Genomic DNA, 16,492 nt, shown 5'->3' on the forward strand with positions numbered 1-16,492 from the left:
ATACTTTTTCGCCCCTGAGGAAGATGACGATAGTTTAAAACTATCGTCATCAAAATCATTAATATATAAAATTTATTTATAAAATAATTATTTTTATTTATTTAATACATTTATTTTATATTTACTATATTAAAAATAGTGATTTAATAGTCATAATTAAAATATTTTAAAAATAAATTATTTTGGCATAATTATTCGATTGCTATAGTTAATTAAACCAATGGTTTTGAATTTTGTGATAATATACTATTAATTAATAATACATAAAATATATTATGTACAAATATATAATGTGTTAAATTTATGATTAGATCAATTTTTTCTCTTAAATTATTCATTTTTAGGTTAAAGTATATCATATGTTATTAATAACTCCACGTATTACTTTCATTTTTTTATTTATAACGTTATTTATTTATTATTTGTAATTAATCATGTGCGTATTTCATTGGCTCATGTAATTACCATATTAATGCATAATAAAATATCTAATTCAATTAATAAATATATTAATATATGTAATTATACATTAAATAATTTATTCGTGTAGTAATAATGGTTGTTTTATCTAATTTGGGGTTTAAAGATTATGTTGTATTTAAGTGTACTGTAAAGGTTTAGAGATTCTCTTATTTTTTATGTTTTTCTCATGTTGGGGCACTAACACTGGAAACTATTTTCCTGTGCACATGAAGTCGTCAACACTAACACCAAGTGCGAAGATGATCTTCATGTACATGACTGACATGATCTTCATATTGGACATGAACTTGAGCTTCATGTATCCATTTGGGGGACTAACCCCCCCTAACTTCATCTTCGAACTGGGTGTTAGTGTGGACGAGTTCATGTGTGTTGGAAAATAGTTTCCAGTATTAGTACCCCAAAATGAGAAAAATGTAGAAAATAAGAGAATTAGTAACTTGTAATAGTATACTTAATTAAAATATAATACTTAAACATTAAATTAGATAAAATAAACATTCTTACTATACAAATAACTAATTTAATGTATAACTAAAATATATCAATATACTAATTAATTGAATTATATATTATATTAGTTAATAATTACTATTTATAGTCCCTTGTAAAAGGTGATTCCAGTAATTGAAACCCAAAATCCCCTATAGAATCATCTTAACTCCAAATTTTAATATCGCAAAGCTTAGAGACTCTTATAAAGAAGAATTTGGCTGACATGAATTGAGTGCATTAGAAAAGTTGAAATTTGGGAATCAGTGTCCACCTTTTAAACCGGCTGAGATCCAATGAAGAATTGGACATGGAGAATGATTATAAGAATGACAAATTGTTAATTAAAAGTTTCATTTGATAGTTAGCTCATAACACGCAAAAAGGAAATAGCACAAAAGACAAATTTCAGACTAGTGTGACCATCAAATAAATGCATCGAATTTTACTTCATGTAACAATTAAAGTATAAAGTCATATTTACATTTGAAAGGAGCCAGTGAAGGTTTATGTATATAGAGGCTCAAATGCTTCATAGCCCACCCTTAGGGCTTGATCAAAACCATAGCCACATTAGGAAGCAATGCGATGCAGCTGATCATATCCTGCCACGAGTCCAGCTCCAGCCATCCCTGATAGTAAGTTTGCAGTAATTCTTCTAAACAATGTAGTCGGACCTTCACGAGAAACAATTTCCTAAAGGGCATGATACGCGTTCTGATAGTTGCATGGCTGGCCAAAAGTAATTCCTCTAAATCCCACAATTATGCACAAATAACCCCAAATTAGGCACTGAAACTAAAATTAAATCAAATACAACACTACTTTAATCGGAAAAAAAATTAGGGTTTAGTCATACCTTCTTAAATTTGGGGAAAACTGAAGCCGAAGGGTGAAATCGAAGCCAAATGGGGAAATCGATGCCTAATCGAAATTGAAATTAAGCAATCGATGCCCAAACGTCAAAATCGAAGAAAATCGAAATCGAAATGGGGGAAATCAAACGAAATCAGAATATATTTTGGGGAAAAGAGAATAGCCAGAGGGAGAAGGGAGTGGGAGGTCGAAAGGAGAAGAGAGAAAAAAAAGGAGGTCGAAAGGAGAAGAGAGAAAAAAAAGAAGGAGGCCGAGAGGGATAAGAGAGGGAGATCAGAGAGCAAGTCCAAGAGAAGAGAGGGAGCAGAGACCTCGGGGGCGCACGGAGTCGAGAGAGGGGGTGCGGGAGAGGGCGAACAAAATGAAAAAGAGAAGACCGAGAGACAGAGGCCTGAGAGTGAGTCCGAGAAAAGAGAGGGAGCAGAACTCAGGGGCGTAGGGAGACGAGAGAGGGGGTGCAGGAGAGAGGGAGAAAAAAATGAAAATGAGAAGAGAGCGAGAGAGGGGGGGTGCAGGGAGAGGGGGAAAAAATGTTGAGGGTTCGAACCCGGTGTTTACTTCATTTGGATGATTGGCAAAATGTGTCGGAAATCAGATTCCATAAATTATAACGTAGAGATGATATTTAGCTTCATCTTAGTCATCGAGATGACTTGAAGTCTAACGCTTCACTAACGATGGGAGATCAATTGACTAATACAACTGAAGTTAATCTCCTGCGTCCCCCTCCCCCACCCCCCCTAGTTGAGTCCTGTGAATTCCCAGCCGGAGGAAGCTTCATCTGTAATTTTGATGTTCTTGAGCTTCGTTCCCCCTATTTAATGCTCTTTAATGTCGTTAATGGAGAGTCCCTGTCGGTGCCTTGTCGTCACTTTCGGCCATTTAAACGTCGTTATGAAGCGCACATTTCTTTTCTTTTTCCAGATTTTGACTATCTTCGTCCATATATGCTCGAGGAAGATACGAGTCACTGTTACTCCAAATGCCTGATCTCAAATTATCCATTATACTTCTTTTTTCTCGTCTGTTGATTCGGATGCTTCGAAGAATACACAACTTACGATCCTACGACATTTATCAGCCTGTAGCACTTGAGAAGATTTAATTAAATCTTCGTAATCACTTGATGGTGAGGATTTTATATTTGATTTATACTGATCTTTGGGCTTCTGTTACTGCTTGTTACCCTTCACAGAATTGATTTACTATTGACCTCCATTACAGCGGCATGGCAGTGTCTGTTATTAGGAGCTGGTCGAATGAACGAGAAATCTTCTATGCAGAAGCCTATTCTGAGGCTTACGTATTCGAGGATTTAATAAGATTGCCTGCCTTAGGAGTAGAATCTTGCGCTTTACTCTTTTCCCATCCTTCACAGAGAAAGCCATGAGAGGAGAAATGATTTGAGGGTTTGAAGGGAAGAGAGAGAGAGAGAGAAGAGAAGGGGGGAATGCGCCGCGCACATGAAGTGTTTGGTTGGGACTTGGGAGGTTTCCTTCACATGCCACTGCGATGAAACGCAGGGTCTGAGATTCTACTGAACCAGATTTATGTCTCACTCTTTTCTGTCAAGGCTGTCGTGTACAGATAAATGAAAATTAATGGTATTCAGTGTTGGATGGAGTCACTTCCTTATCGTTTGAGGTAAAATTCAGTGTTCGTGGATTTTGTAGCTCATTCTGGTTTCCCTTTTCTTTTGTGATGCTGCTGTTGCGACAGGGGAAACCCAAACATTGATAATTAAATGATCGATCCACATGGTTGTTGTTGCTTCATCTGTGATGAATAATCATGGACCTTGAAGTTATTGGTGACATCTTACTGTTTACGTTTCTGCTGTCGTCATTCTCTCTCTTTCTCTCTTTTGATCTTATCTTTCTCTGAAGCAGTCAGAGTTCATGATGCTATATGATCTCATTTGAGCCCAGAGAAGTGTCCGGAATTACTATATCTATGATTGGCTTACTGAAAGTTTAGTTTAGATGAGCTGATATGTCAATTATAATCTTTACTGATTGAACATCATCTGGATCGACCGAAGATTTTGTCTAAGGTAAGACGAAACCAAATAATGATTCCTTGTACAATTTAGATGCCGTATCGAAACAGGTAAGCTGAAAAAAAAGAAATATAATCATGATTTAAAGGCAAATTATTTGCAAATGATTTTTCGACAGATTCGATTTTCAGTTCTTTTTTGTGTTTTTCTTTAGATTTAGTTGCTCATTCTTCGGAGAAGAAAGAAGAAGAAGATAAACAGCATCATTCAAGACAGGTGATCAAACTGACTGCAATTCGAAAACATGGAAACTTCTATTTGGGAATTTCGGTTGAAAACAGCAAAACCTAGAAGGCATTCACTTGGAAAATTCCCGCTCGACAAAATTCAAAAGTGGCGGATGAGGAGGATAACAGGACGGCCGTCTTTCCTTTTAAAAGGCTACTTTCTCTCGCCACTCTCTCCTGTATTTACCGGAGTTACGCAACAGCAGTAGCCGTTCGATTAATCTAGTTGGCGTGGTCATAAAATCTTCATCTCCCTCGATCCACTAGTCGTTGTATTCGCCAATCAGAACTCAGGTTTGTCCGAGTTCTTATCCTCTTATAAATTGCAGTTTACCTGGTTTAAAATATTTGAGAATTCAGAAGAAATCCGTAACAACAGAGCTTCTTCTTCGCTGCGGTGCTAAAATGGCGAGAAAACCTGTTTTTACAGCCAAGGCCGTTCCACCAAAGAAAGGAGAGCCGAAGCAGACGTCGGCGAAGCCCCCCTCGGCCCTCCATCCCCCATACTTGCAGGTTCTTGTCCTTTTCACCCTCTCGTTTGTTGCTTTTTTTGGGTTCTGAGCGTTTCTGATCAATTGACGTTACCCTTGTGTTGTTGCAGATGATCAAGGAAGCAATCTCTGCTTTGAAAGAGCGAACTGGTTCGAGCCAACCGGCGATAGCCAAGTACATCGAGGAGAAGTACAACGCAAACCTTCCCCCCAGTTTTAAGAAGATTCTGTCCGTCCAACTTAAGAAATTTGCCAAGTCGGAAAAACTTGTAAAGGTTAAAAATTCGTTCAAGATCGGCGCGTCTGAGAAGACGAAGAAAGTTACTTCAGATAAAAAGGAGAAGAAGCCAGCGAAGAAAGAGGAGAAAGCAAAGGCGGCGAGAAAGGTTACAGGAGAGAAGAAGCAGAAGACAGTGACTGGTGGTGCAGTAAAAGACAAAATCAAAACGAAGAGGTTGAGTCAAGTTTATACTCCGAAAGAACTGAAGAAGAAGAAGAAGAAATCTTTAACTCCAAAGAAGGTGACCAAATCTATCAAAAAGTCGCCTAAGCCTAAACCGGGGACAACGAAAGTGAAGTAGGCGTGATGTTCTGCTTGCACTTTGCAAGACAGTGGTTGAATCTCTATCTTTCTATACTGTATTTTCTGGTTGTTTCCTGTTTTTTTCACTGTAAATTGTGTTTCTTCCTTTCGCTGTAGCTATTATCACATATAACTGTCTGTGAGTATGAGAATATTACCCCTAAGGTTGTGTTAGGAACGCATAAAATTAAGAGCAGCCAAATGAGAGAAAAAATGGAGAAAAAAAATTATACATAAATACTATATATAAAGTCTATTTAAAATTATCCATACATAAACACATAAAATTATACATTAACTTTGTTTAATAATCAAACACAAATTTTTTAATGAGATATTAATACCAAATTTACAATTACCCAAACAAAAACTAAGAATCCAGTATGATTTTATAAACTCTATGTCTTTCTCTTCGTGCTAGAAAACAATATGTCAAGTCTTCGTTCATATAAGCAAAATCTCCACCTATAACAAAAACAAAAGAATAAAAATTTTTATTCTTTGATGGAATTGAGTCTTTATTTGTAGCCACACTAGGACTAGTGTTTGCTATAAATGTCAAATGGGCAGAAGATGTTGACATTTTTACTAGTAACTTCTACAAAAAAAAATACAAATAAAAACATAAATAAAAAATAGCAACCCAAATATCAGGATTGGGATACATACCTGAATCCATTCCAAAATTTTGTCGTTCTGTTGTGGAATCAATGTGACTATAACAAACAATACGAACAGATAATTGGTTTTGTGATCTTCCTCAACTAAATCTCCTTAGTTCCTCAATGAGCCATTTGTTTATCTTCCGGATAGAAAGAAGAAAAACTGTGTTTGATTTAGTATATTGGGGACCATAACCATAATGTGACTCCTTATATATGGTTTTTATAATTCCCTGTGGTATCTACTCAATCGACCCATATTCTTTAATGGGTTTTACAAAATTAGATCACTTAATTTCGATCAATTCTATTAAATAATAAATATATTATCCAAATTAGAATAGAAAACGTGAGTTTTCTACCAAAGGTATATAATTTGTTTCGCCTAAAGACCCTCACTGTTCACCCCTAAGAATTGGTCTTGCAAAATAGCAGCGAAATGGGCCTCCAAAAACGATTTGAATGTCAAAAACTAGTTGTCGCTACCAAAGCTACATAATTTGCTGGAAAAAGGGTTTAAATTCGGGCGGTGGGAAAAGAGATTTTTAGAAGACCCTGATCGATGTACATGCGCATCAGGCCACGAAGAGCTGTGCCATCTGTTTCGTCTAGTTTTAGCAATTTAGTGAAAACGACAAAACATACGAGCACTCAGAGTCTCCCACTCTGCTGGTGCCTTTGGTTTGAGACCTCAGCCGATACGTTTTTGAGTGCTGCAAGGCGTACCCTACCCAAGCGTTCCCCACGAAGAAAACCCTTGCTTTGCCTTGAGTCTAATATTCTTCCTTCTCGCCTCGTTTTAATACTCAGACACGTTCGCAGCATTTCTGGCCTCCTCACCTCTCCTCTTTCCTCCCGCTTATGGAAAGGCTCAGGGGATACTGGCGCCGAAAAAGCTACGTCCGCCTCGACGGCCTCCCCGGTCGTCGCCGTAAGAGCCGCGTCGAGATCTCCACCGTCGACGCCTCCCGCCGCCGCCGTTTCTGGCGGATCAGGATCGCACCCCGCCTCAAGCTCTTCCGGATCGCCTCGCCCAAACGCTTCTTCCTTCGCCTCAGGGATGCTTACGTTAGAATGATGCTGAGCTTTGCCAACTCCAGCGTCTTCAGCGGTGGCTACGGTTATGGCAACGACGTGCCTGGCAGAGTAGGGTTTGGCAAGGGTCCTTTGAAGGAGTACGACGAGAAGGTCATCGTCGAGATTTATAAAACTTTGGTGGCTCAAGGTCAACTGATGGCGCGACAAGGAGGAGGAAAACTGCCTGAGATCCCTGCTCGACCTGCTTAAACCAAGTCGAGGGATTACTAGTAGACTGACTAGTAGTCCCTATATGAAATATGTTCGAATTCCTTTTTTTTTTCTATGTATCGCTTTCTTAATAATATTCATGTATATTATTTTCGCCAATTCCTCTTTAGATCCGATCAAAGGATTTTCATTTCTGGTACCTCAAGATCTATAATTTCTTTTCGTTTTCCCAATGTTTGGCTCATCCTAACTTGGGTGTATTTTGCATCGAATATTAAGAAATAAACGGAGAGCCGAAACATTATCCGTTTCTTTACTCGCATATTCGACCAATCTCGTTGTATCTCTTGCTTCATCAATCCAACTTGAATTGGTTAGAGATGGAAAAACTCCTTCGTTTCAGCTCGTGAAGAAGTTGGAATCCGCCCCGTTGTCTTCAAGAATCTCATTTTGTTTGGGTGCTTGACGACTTCACGTGTTAGCAACTTTCAGAGATCAACAACACCTGTCGAAGGAAAAATAAAAACTCTTGAATCTATATTTTCGCAGCTTTTCTTACGTGCAAAGTTACATCACCTCCGATCTGTACAGTTTCATTTTGAGCAGGATGCTTTTAACTAAATCGAACTAATTGAGACTTTTGGATCAAGCTTTTATCCTGTTCTTATCACTTGGCAATCCTTCGATTATATTCGTTTGAGACAAAAATCCACGTTTCTGTGTTAGTCTTGAACCGTGTGAGGTATTTCTGTAAAAGCTGCATAGTTTTAAATAAAAGAAGAAGACAAAGAAGCTTGCGGAAAGCCATCTTTCTCACACTCAAATAAATGGGTTCTGCGTCAGACGAATGATCGCCATCCGATTTAGCATCTGGTAAAGAAAAATAAAAAGAGTGGAAGAGGGTAAATGATGGGTCTAAATGTGGGGGTGATGAAGATGGATGAGTGTTTGTTGGATAAAGAAGGTGGTGGGAGCAAGAGACGGGCGGCAATGGTTACAGGTGTTGACCAAGAGAGAAACGTTTCTGAAAACTTTGGCCAGAGCAATCGAGTGTTATGTGATAACTGACAAGGAAGGAGGAGGGACTCTTCCACTGCAGTAAAGATGGATCTTTGGCTTGTGCGTAGCCTTTCCATCATTCCTAATTTGTCATGGATGCACTAACCCTCACAAGTCGTGTTTTATACTCATGGAAACTGTTTTTTCGGTGTTTTTCTTTGGAGGGCGAGTAGAAAACGATTCTGGGTTAATGGGTTTTGTTTTTGTTTTTCTTCTCCTGTCTCGGGGAATAATGGAGACAAGGAGGTGTCCTCTCCTCTCCTCTCCTCGAGACGATAAGAGACAAGACCGTGCGGTGAAATCTGACGGTTCAGTTGACCGATACGCTTAAAAACGGGTCCACCTCCCACGCTAGACAGATCCAACCGACGATTCTTTGAAGCCTGTTTGAAACTTACATATAAGAAAATAAAAAAAAAAAAATTATTTTTTATTGTTTATCAGGATAGATAATAAATATTTTTCCCTGAAAACTAGTTTCTCTTATTTAAATACATATAGAAAATTAAAATAAATAAATTAATAATATTTAAAAAAATTAATAACTAAGAAGCTTTTTCTTTTATTTTCTGTTATTTCAATTATTTTTTATTTTTTTTATTTTTTATTTTCTTTTCTGTGGGTTCATTGTTTGAAAGTGAGGCTGGTTTCCTTTCTAATAGCGTTAGCTGGCGGCTGGCGACTGGCGACTGGCGACTGGCTTCTTTTAATGCTTTCTACAGAGAAAGCAAAACCAGAAAAGAGAGTAAGAAAGAGCAAGGAGAGAAGGGCAAAGCACGTGGAACACGACAGTTACGCTCTTATTCTGTGAAATCGGATTCAGTATCGGAACGGTGGCCAATACGTGTCAGGAGCTTTTCTGAAAAGTAAATGAACGAAAGAAACGGATAATAAATGGAACAAAGTGAATATTGTCCCTTCAAAATGATATGAAAGTAACAGATCCGGTACACCTGATCTGATATGTTCCGACTCCGACCCCCAAAAGCAATAAAAAACGAAGGCTAGGGGATTGAGTCATCTTCCGGCTTCAGTCTCCGTTTCTGTTTACGACATTTTCAGCGAAACAGTCTGGCTTCCTAGTTTGTAGAAATCCAAAAGTGAACCGCCAACGATGATCCCGACCTCTACCTGAAATTCCAGTTCGGCTACCTGTAATTGGAGAGAGACGTCATCAGCCATGTCGGGGGGGAAGCTCAGTTACTGCTGCCCAAGTCTTTTCTGGTAGAGCTTGCCAAATCAGATATCAATACCATCCATCGTTATCATTCAACTACTTGTTTGATCTACAACCAGATCCGACAGCACGTAGTAGGAGTTTATTGATTTTTTTAAAGATCTGGGTGGATAATCGTCTAATGGTTGAATCCATTAATTTTTTTTTTTTTTTTTTTTTGATGGAGTAATTGCAGGCATTTGACTTTCAGTCAACAAGACAGCATTCTGCATTCATTACTTTGAAAATGTAGTTTGAGAAGCTTCGTTCGCTCACTGATGATGTTGTAGTTGATAAGATAAACTACATTGCCATGAACAGGCAGTCTCCATTGTTTAAACATAATTCACCGGTTTTATGGTCGTGATAAGAGGAGGACCGACCATCTCCTTGGAAGATTTCTTCTGGAAAGAGGAGATCCCTTGAAATTGAAGACGAAATCTGATATAATATGCTCCCGATTCCTTTTATCTGCTAGAGTCAAGCCAAAGAATACCTTAGTTTGGCTTCTTGGAGATCTGAACACTGTTTAGTTAATCAAACTTGGTGGGGATGATGAAGAATGGAGTGTGAGTGGTAATAAACTGCTCTCAATCCTTAAAAATGATGGAAGTATATATACTTTGCATCGTGTATGAACCAAAGGTTAAAACGGTAGGAATACGCCAACCATGTGTAATCACTGCTGACAAGAAAAGAAGCTCTACATCATCTTCTAAAATTTAACCTTTATTTCTGAGTGGATTCATCCGGTTGGAATTACAGTTTTAAATATATTATTACTAGGATTTTAGAGGCATGGGACCCACTTCTAAATGTTTTGTCATTAGATGTTCAGTACAGGGAATAATGGCCAATACATCCCCTTGTAGAGGTAGATTAGTTGGGTGCATTGACTTAATGGATACATCCCTTGGGAATAAGGAGATGTATTTCTCCTTGAAGGATATATTTTTCCTAAGGGGATGTATCCTTATGAATAGTCATTAGTGTCATACCTTTTGGAAATTTATAAATTCCTCCATCGTCTTACAAGTGAGGTTAAAGCTATTTACACACCCAATCTAGGTGAACAGGAGTAAGTTTATCACTTGTAAACGAATTATCAAAAGTTATCTTATGCACTTCAAATTCTATTTATATTTTTCAAGATGAAAGGTATGCTCTTTTTATTCTTCTTATTTCAGTTCTATGATATATGTATGAGTCTCGTGATAAGAAAAATTATGGAGGATTTAATATCTATTTCTATGATGTTTATTTTACTATTATTATACAAAAAGTGTAACACATCCAACCTAGTTATGATAAGTTATACGGATCTTTACTCCAGCTTTCTCTTTTATCGTATCGTTGATGATGTGCCGAGTCCCCGCATCAACTTGTCAAAAGCTACAACCAAATAACAAAATAATATAAAAAGATGCATTATGGTTCGGCCATAGTGGCTTACGCACATGATAACAAAATATAAAAGAGTTTACTCGCAAGGGTTTGTCCGGTCAAGAAGTCTCTATTGGGCGAGGTATTTCTGATTTATGTCTTCAATTGATTTGCCACTTGATGAGTTAAAAGATAATGAGTAAGCAACAAAAGTGTGAAAGTCCATTGGTGAAAGTGAATTACACAAGTATCATTCACTTTCACTTGTTCTTTCACTCGATGTTCGATTAAATTAATTATAGTGGATTTTAATGGAAATGTTCATATTATTTTATTAATAAAATAAAATATTTATTTATTTATTATATTCAGATTTTTAATAAAATTATTAATTTCAGAGATATTGTAAGAATTTGATAAAGTATCAAGTAAATATTTTTTAAGTATTCTATTTTTATAATTAATTATATTAATATATATTTTTTATTTTTAATTATTGTATTAATTTAGACTAAAAATATATTTTTATTTATTTAATTTTTATTCATGACTTTTAATAGTATATTAAATTACTAATTTAAGATTGATAATTTAAATATTGTAAAAGTAAGAATTTGATTAAATGTCTAAACATTATCAAAGTAATCATGTTAGTTTAGGTATATTATTTTTTATATTAAATTAATTTAATATTTTATTTAAATATTTTAAATTATTTATCTTATTTTTTAATTAAAACAAAATATAACTATCTTAATAAAGTTAAATCTATTAGAGTATTTTATTAATAAATTTATTCATCACTTTCCACTAAATTTTTTATTGTGCACACTAAGGGGGCGGGGGTGGTTAGTCTAACATTTACAACTACTTCAATTTCAACTTAAAATTCAAATTCAAATTCAAATTCACTTGAATGATCTAATGCAACTTCAATTTCAAGTTGGGTATTAATGTGGACGAGTTCAAGTGCACCGGAAAACAGTTTCTAGTGTTAATGCCCAAAATAAAAAATATAACCAAAACAAGAGAATAAATAACTTGTAATAATATACTTAAATAAAACACATATACCTAAACACCAAATTTGCCAAAGTAATTTAACGTAGAATTAAAATATATTAATATACTAATTAATTAAATTATATTCATATTAATTAATAATTTTGGTTTATTGTACATTAATACAATAACTATGCATAATAATTAATTGTGCATTGATTAATTATATAAAAAAATAAAATTTAAAAATAACATAAACAAATATAATAAATTAATTTATTAATAACATAAGATATATTTTAACATAAAAAATGAATAATTAAAAAAAATTGATCAAACGCTTACATTAACACAATATATATATTTTTATGTATTATTAATTAATAATATATTTTCATTAACCGAGTTACTCGTAATAGTCCACAATTTCAACATAAAAACATATGTTTATGCCTTGGAAAATAACAACAAGTTCGTGCCTTAAATATTAAAATCATAAAGTTATTAATTTAGTACACATGAACAACAAGATACATGCTAAAAAACAATAAGATACAACCATCATTTATCATTCCACATGCGAGTCGCTATAGCATCTCGATATTGTGTGCTCTTGTAGATTCTAATACATAATGTCTCCGAATGCCTGTTGATTGGTTGTCCTCATCCACAAAACCATCACTATCATCGTTATCTACATCATCATTTACACTTACTAATTGGACCTCATTACCTCCTCCCCCAAGCTCGTCACCTGAATCAATCATTTTCATTTTCAAAATAAATGAGACTTGAATTTGAACACAAAATGAAAGTTCCTAAACAAAACCTTTAAAATAGAACCATATTTCAATAGATGCACTCAAATTTAGGCTCCAAAACAGATTTTTATAATAAATTAGTTCAATGTTTTCTATTCTTCATATGATAAGTACATCTAGCAGCAAATGAGTAAAAAAAACAAAAAATGAAAAAGATCTAAGCAAGCCAGCCACTTTCTAAGCAACAAAGATTGAAACTAACACCAAGAAGACAGGGCATAGAATTTTTTAGGCACTCTCCTTCAATGAATCACTAAGGACTTTCACAAAGACAAGAAGAATTTTCAAAATTTGAGAATTATTTAGATTGAAGTGGCTGGTTTCTTAGCGAGATAAAAAGACAAAAGAGTGAACAAATCCTTGGCTCCACCTGTCTTTCCATCAAAGCAGTACGATTATAAAATATCAAAGAGACCGAAGCTAGCATTTGTCACTTTGCTGGGCAGGAGAATGTCGTAGATGATGGTCGATGGAATTCTTTATAGAAATCTGCTTCGAAAAACAACGAATACAAAGATGGTCTGAAATAGCCCACTCCCCACTTAAAGAACAACACCTGCTTAGTTCCAGTGCTTAAAATGGGTTAATGAAGAACGCTCATTAAATTGTTATACTTCTTTTTGGAATCATCCCAGCTCTTAAGCACATTAGACATATTCAATTATAGTGTTATCTGTTATTTCTCCCCTATTTTTAAATTAATGATTTTACTTGAGCTTGTGTTTTGTTATGGCTTGAATGATAGAGGTCGGGTCTCTACGATCAGTGGATTTGAAAGGCCCCGATGGCCTTCCAAGTCTTTGGACCATGGATCGTTTTATGGACCTTGGACTTCGGATCAAATGGACCTCGCCAGAAGCCTGGTTGGGTTCCATGAAGGTTACCCACATTCTCTAGAACAGGAGGGATCTACTGACACCTGGTGACGAAGCAGAGTGCCAGAGTGTGGGAAGTTGTGCCGCTTTTTGATAATTAATCGGAAGGGAAGGGAAGAGAAGATCTTACCAGTTATGACGACAACAATCGATCCCGGTGACGGAGCAGAACTTCACTCGGCTGAGAGAATTGAAGACGCCACTGCTTCTGATGGAAAACTCAAAAGTCAGGTATCCGTTTTGTTGTCCTTTCCTGCTTAAGCTGTCTTCTCGGAGGAAGGAATAAAGGCTCTTTCATAGGTTTTTGACTGCTTAATGTGCATTTACCGAAGCCATTGGCTTTGTTTTCGTTCTGTTGTCTCTTCTGTGGGTATTGAGATTATAGGGCTCTTCTGCCTCATAGAAGCAGCCCAAGTCTAAGTGCGTCACTAACCCATCAACTAGGGTGACATCCTTAATAACAGAGTATTCCTTTAAGTCAGTAAATAAATAAGTTGTACCTGATATATGAGTGGTAGCTCCTGAGTCAAGAACCCAGGTGGATGTAGGACACACATGTAATGCTGACTTTCTTGAACTAGCAAGAATGGCAATAGTGAAGGCTGACGTACATGAACTAGCAAGAGTGAAGGCTGAGCTATAGATGCTGAGGAGGAGGGTGTAGCTGTCAATTGTGCTATGCGATGAGTAAGTTGTTTCATCTCATTAGGTGCACTTAACACAATACCTACTATGGACCCAGAGGAGGCCTAAGTGTTCTCATGAACAAGGAATTTGCCTTAGCAGGTTTACCAAATTTACTCCCAACATTTATTAGAGAAATGGTTAGAGTGGTCACAATGAGTACATTTCCTTTCAAATTTACTTTCACCTTAGCCTCGTCCTCTACTAGAACCATCTCTGCCTTTGGCTCTATTGATTCCACCACGATCTCTCACTCATTCTGATAACCTAGAGTGATAAGAGCAGATGCGTCAACATTTTTAGCCTCCTTACTCCCCCTGGATGTAATGGTAGTCTCTACATGCATGATTTTGTTAAATGTAGTGGATAATGATGGGATATCATCTAAGGCAAGTAACTGTACCCTAACCGCATCAAACTTCGGGTCCAAGCCATCTAAAAATTTAGCTACATGTAGTTGTTCCTATTGTTTCCATAGTTCCCTCTCCTCAGTAGTAAAGGGGTGAAAAATACTATAGTAATCTGTAATTGATCATTTACCTCACTTAAGGCTGAATAATTGTGCATATAGTTCATAAACTCGAGACAAATTACTCTGTTGAGCATATAGTGCTTCTAGAGGCATTCACATATCCTTTTCAATCTCACAATTCATAATTTGATTTCTTAACTTGGAACCAATGCAATTGAGTAGCCAAGTCATAACTTGGCTATCTTCAGCTTCCCAATCATCTTTCAAGGGCATTGGTGGATTTATAAGAATTGATTATGACCAGCTGAGGTACTTTTACCAATTTAACCTCTCTATGGTAATCAAAATCGAATCTTTTCCCTTAAAGCTTCCAAAACTCCTTTGAGGGGGTGATTACTTCACTAGAATCAACCATAAGTACAAGGAATGGCCAAACAAAGCAATGATAGCTTCACATAAACCAATTAGATGTGCAGACAATGTAGACCCCATTTCTCAAAAAATTAGGGTTGAGAAATCACACGCATATGCACCCAATAATACAGAACATCCACGAAGAACTGATAATTACACTCCGAAACTTCAAAATCACATTCATATGCACCCAAATAACTCCTAATATACACCCCCAAATTACATAAAAATTGAACTATTGACACATCTAGATATGCTGAGTGAGATAATATCCTCACTAGAAAATACTGACCATGTAAAATGACTAAAACTACCCCTCATACTGTTTTCTAACACCTCTGGTACTAATGAATTACTTTTTTAAAGATCCCTCCTAGAGATCTTGTTGCCCCCTGCAGAGGTTATACTATTCCTTTTCAACCATATTTGCCATGGGATTGCTGCAATTGTTGCCGTCCTGAGTGTTTGACTATACTCTGGTAGGGGCCAGGTGTTTGCTGAATGTTGTTAGACAAAGGCCTGGGCACGCAAACACCACTTTTTGGTGGGTCCTTATAGGTAAATATTTTTTTTCAGTCTCCAATAATTGGTGTTTTCAATATGTATTGGGTTTATTTGCTGATACGCTGCCCTTGTAACCGCTTGAAACAACAGCTGATATGCTCCCCCTGTATCTGCCTATATTGGCTGATACAGGGAGTATTGGGCAGGGTCAAATGTGAGACCTAGATAAGAACTGCAATACTTTCTTTGGGGAATTAATTTCCATACATACTAACCCCAATAGCAAGATTGGAAGGGCACTGCCACTGTTTCATATTGTGGAATGATGCAACTGAGAAAGAACCCAGTGTTGTGTGGCCTCTAAACTGGTTCATCAGCCCGACCATCTGAGTGGGTAACAGACTCAAGTAGCTTTAATAAGTTGGGACAACCAATCACTTCATCATGTAGATATCTTCTGAAGTTCAAGCTCCAAGTCGGTATTTCCTCTCCAGTTTTCGACGCATATATTCAGACCTTTTGATTTCTTGCCTAGCTATAGAACCTTGGAAGTGCTTGATATAGTGGTTTATCACCTGCATAACGATTTAGCAAGAACTTCACTGATGTACCACCTCCCCTCCATGAAAGCAGAGGTTGTCCCTGAATTTACTTTTCTTCTTTAAAACTGTTCTCCCTATGTATGTCATTCTGTTAGGATGACTATCGTTAGGCAGCCAACTCTTTTACTCAGAACCACACTTTGTTTCAACCACTTTTCTCCATAGTTCCATTTCAGTTATGAACCTCCAAATCTACCTTGCTAACAGGGCAGAACTTATTAGCCTGACTTCCTTAATCCCGTCCCCCTTCTTTTTACTTTGCATACTTGCTCCCATTTTACAAGAGGATGTTTGGACTGATTAGAGCTTCCTTACCATGAATCTCTGCACTGAATTGCG

The 16,492-nt window shown here is 36.6% G+C and overlaps 2 protein-coding genes across 3 annotated transcripts; both read left to right on the plus strand.

The window, feature by feature from the left end:
• The first annotated feature begins 4,116 nt into the window (after positions 1-4,116).
• Positions 4,117-5,327, plus strand: LOC137957145 (histone H1-II-like). Of its 2 annotated transcripts, none has more exons than XM_068804877.1 (3): positions 4,117-4,431; positions 4,498-4,650; positions 4,739-5,327. In XM_068804877.1, exons 2-3 carry the CDS (start codon positions 4,543-4,545, stop codon positions 5,207-5,209), a joined length of 579 nt encoding a protein of 192 aa, XP_068660978.1. In that variant the 5' UTR covers positions 4,117-4,431; positions 4,498-4,542; the 3' UTR covers positions 5,210-5,327. The 2 variants fall into 2 exon arrangements, with proteins under 2 accessions (XP_068660978.1, XP_068660977.1); XM_068804876.1 differs by having other exon boundaries at positions 4,517-4,650.
• A 1,294-nt stretch (positions 5,328-6,621) lies between these two features.
• LOC137957299 (uncharacterized) lies at positions 6,622-7,431 on the plus strand. The gene has a single exon (XM_068805054.1). It carries the CDS (start codon positions 6,735-6,737, stop codon positions 7,158-7,160), a length of 426 nt encoding a protein of 141 aa, XP_068661155.1. The 5' UTR covers positions 6,622-6,734; the 3' UTR covers positions 7,161-7,431.
• The last annotated feature ends 9,061 nt before the right edge of the window (positions 7,432-16,492 follow it).

This window comes from Aristolochia californica, unplaced genomic scaffold (genome assembly GCF_029961685.1).
Source record: "Aristolochia californica isolate CCGP_79_NKW_82.1479 unplaced genomic scaffold, dmAriCali1.0.hap1 SCAF_2, whole genome shotgun sequence".
Classification (NCBI taxonomy): Eukaryota; Viridiplantae; Streptophyta; class Magnoliopsida; order Piperales; family Aristolochiaceae; genus Aristolochia; species Aristolochia californica.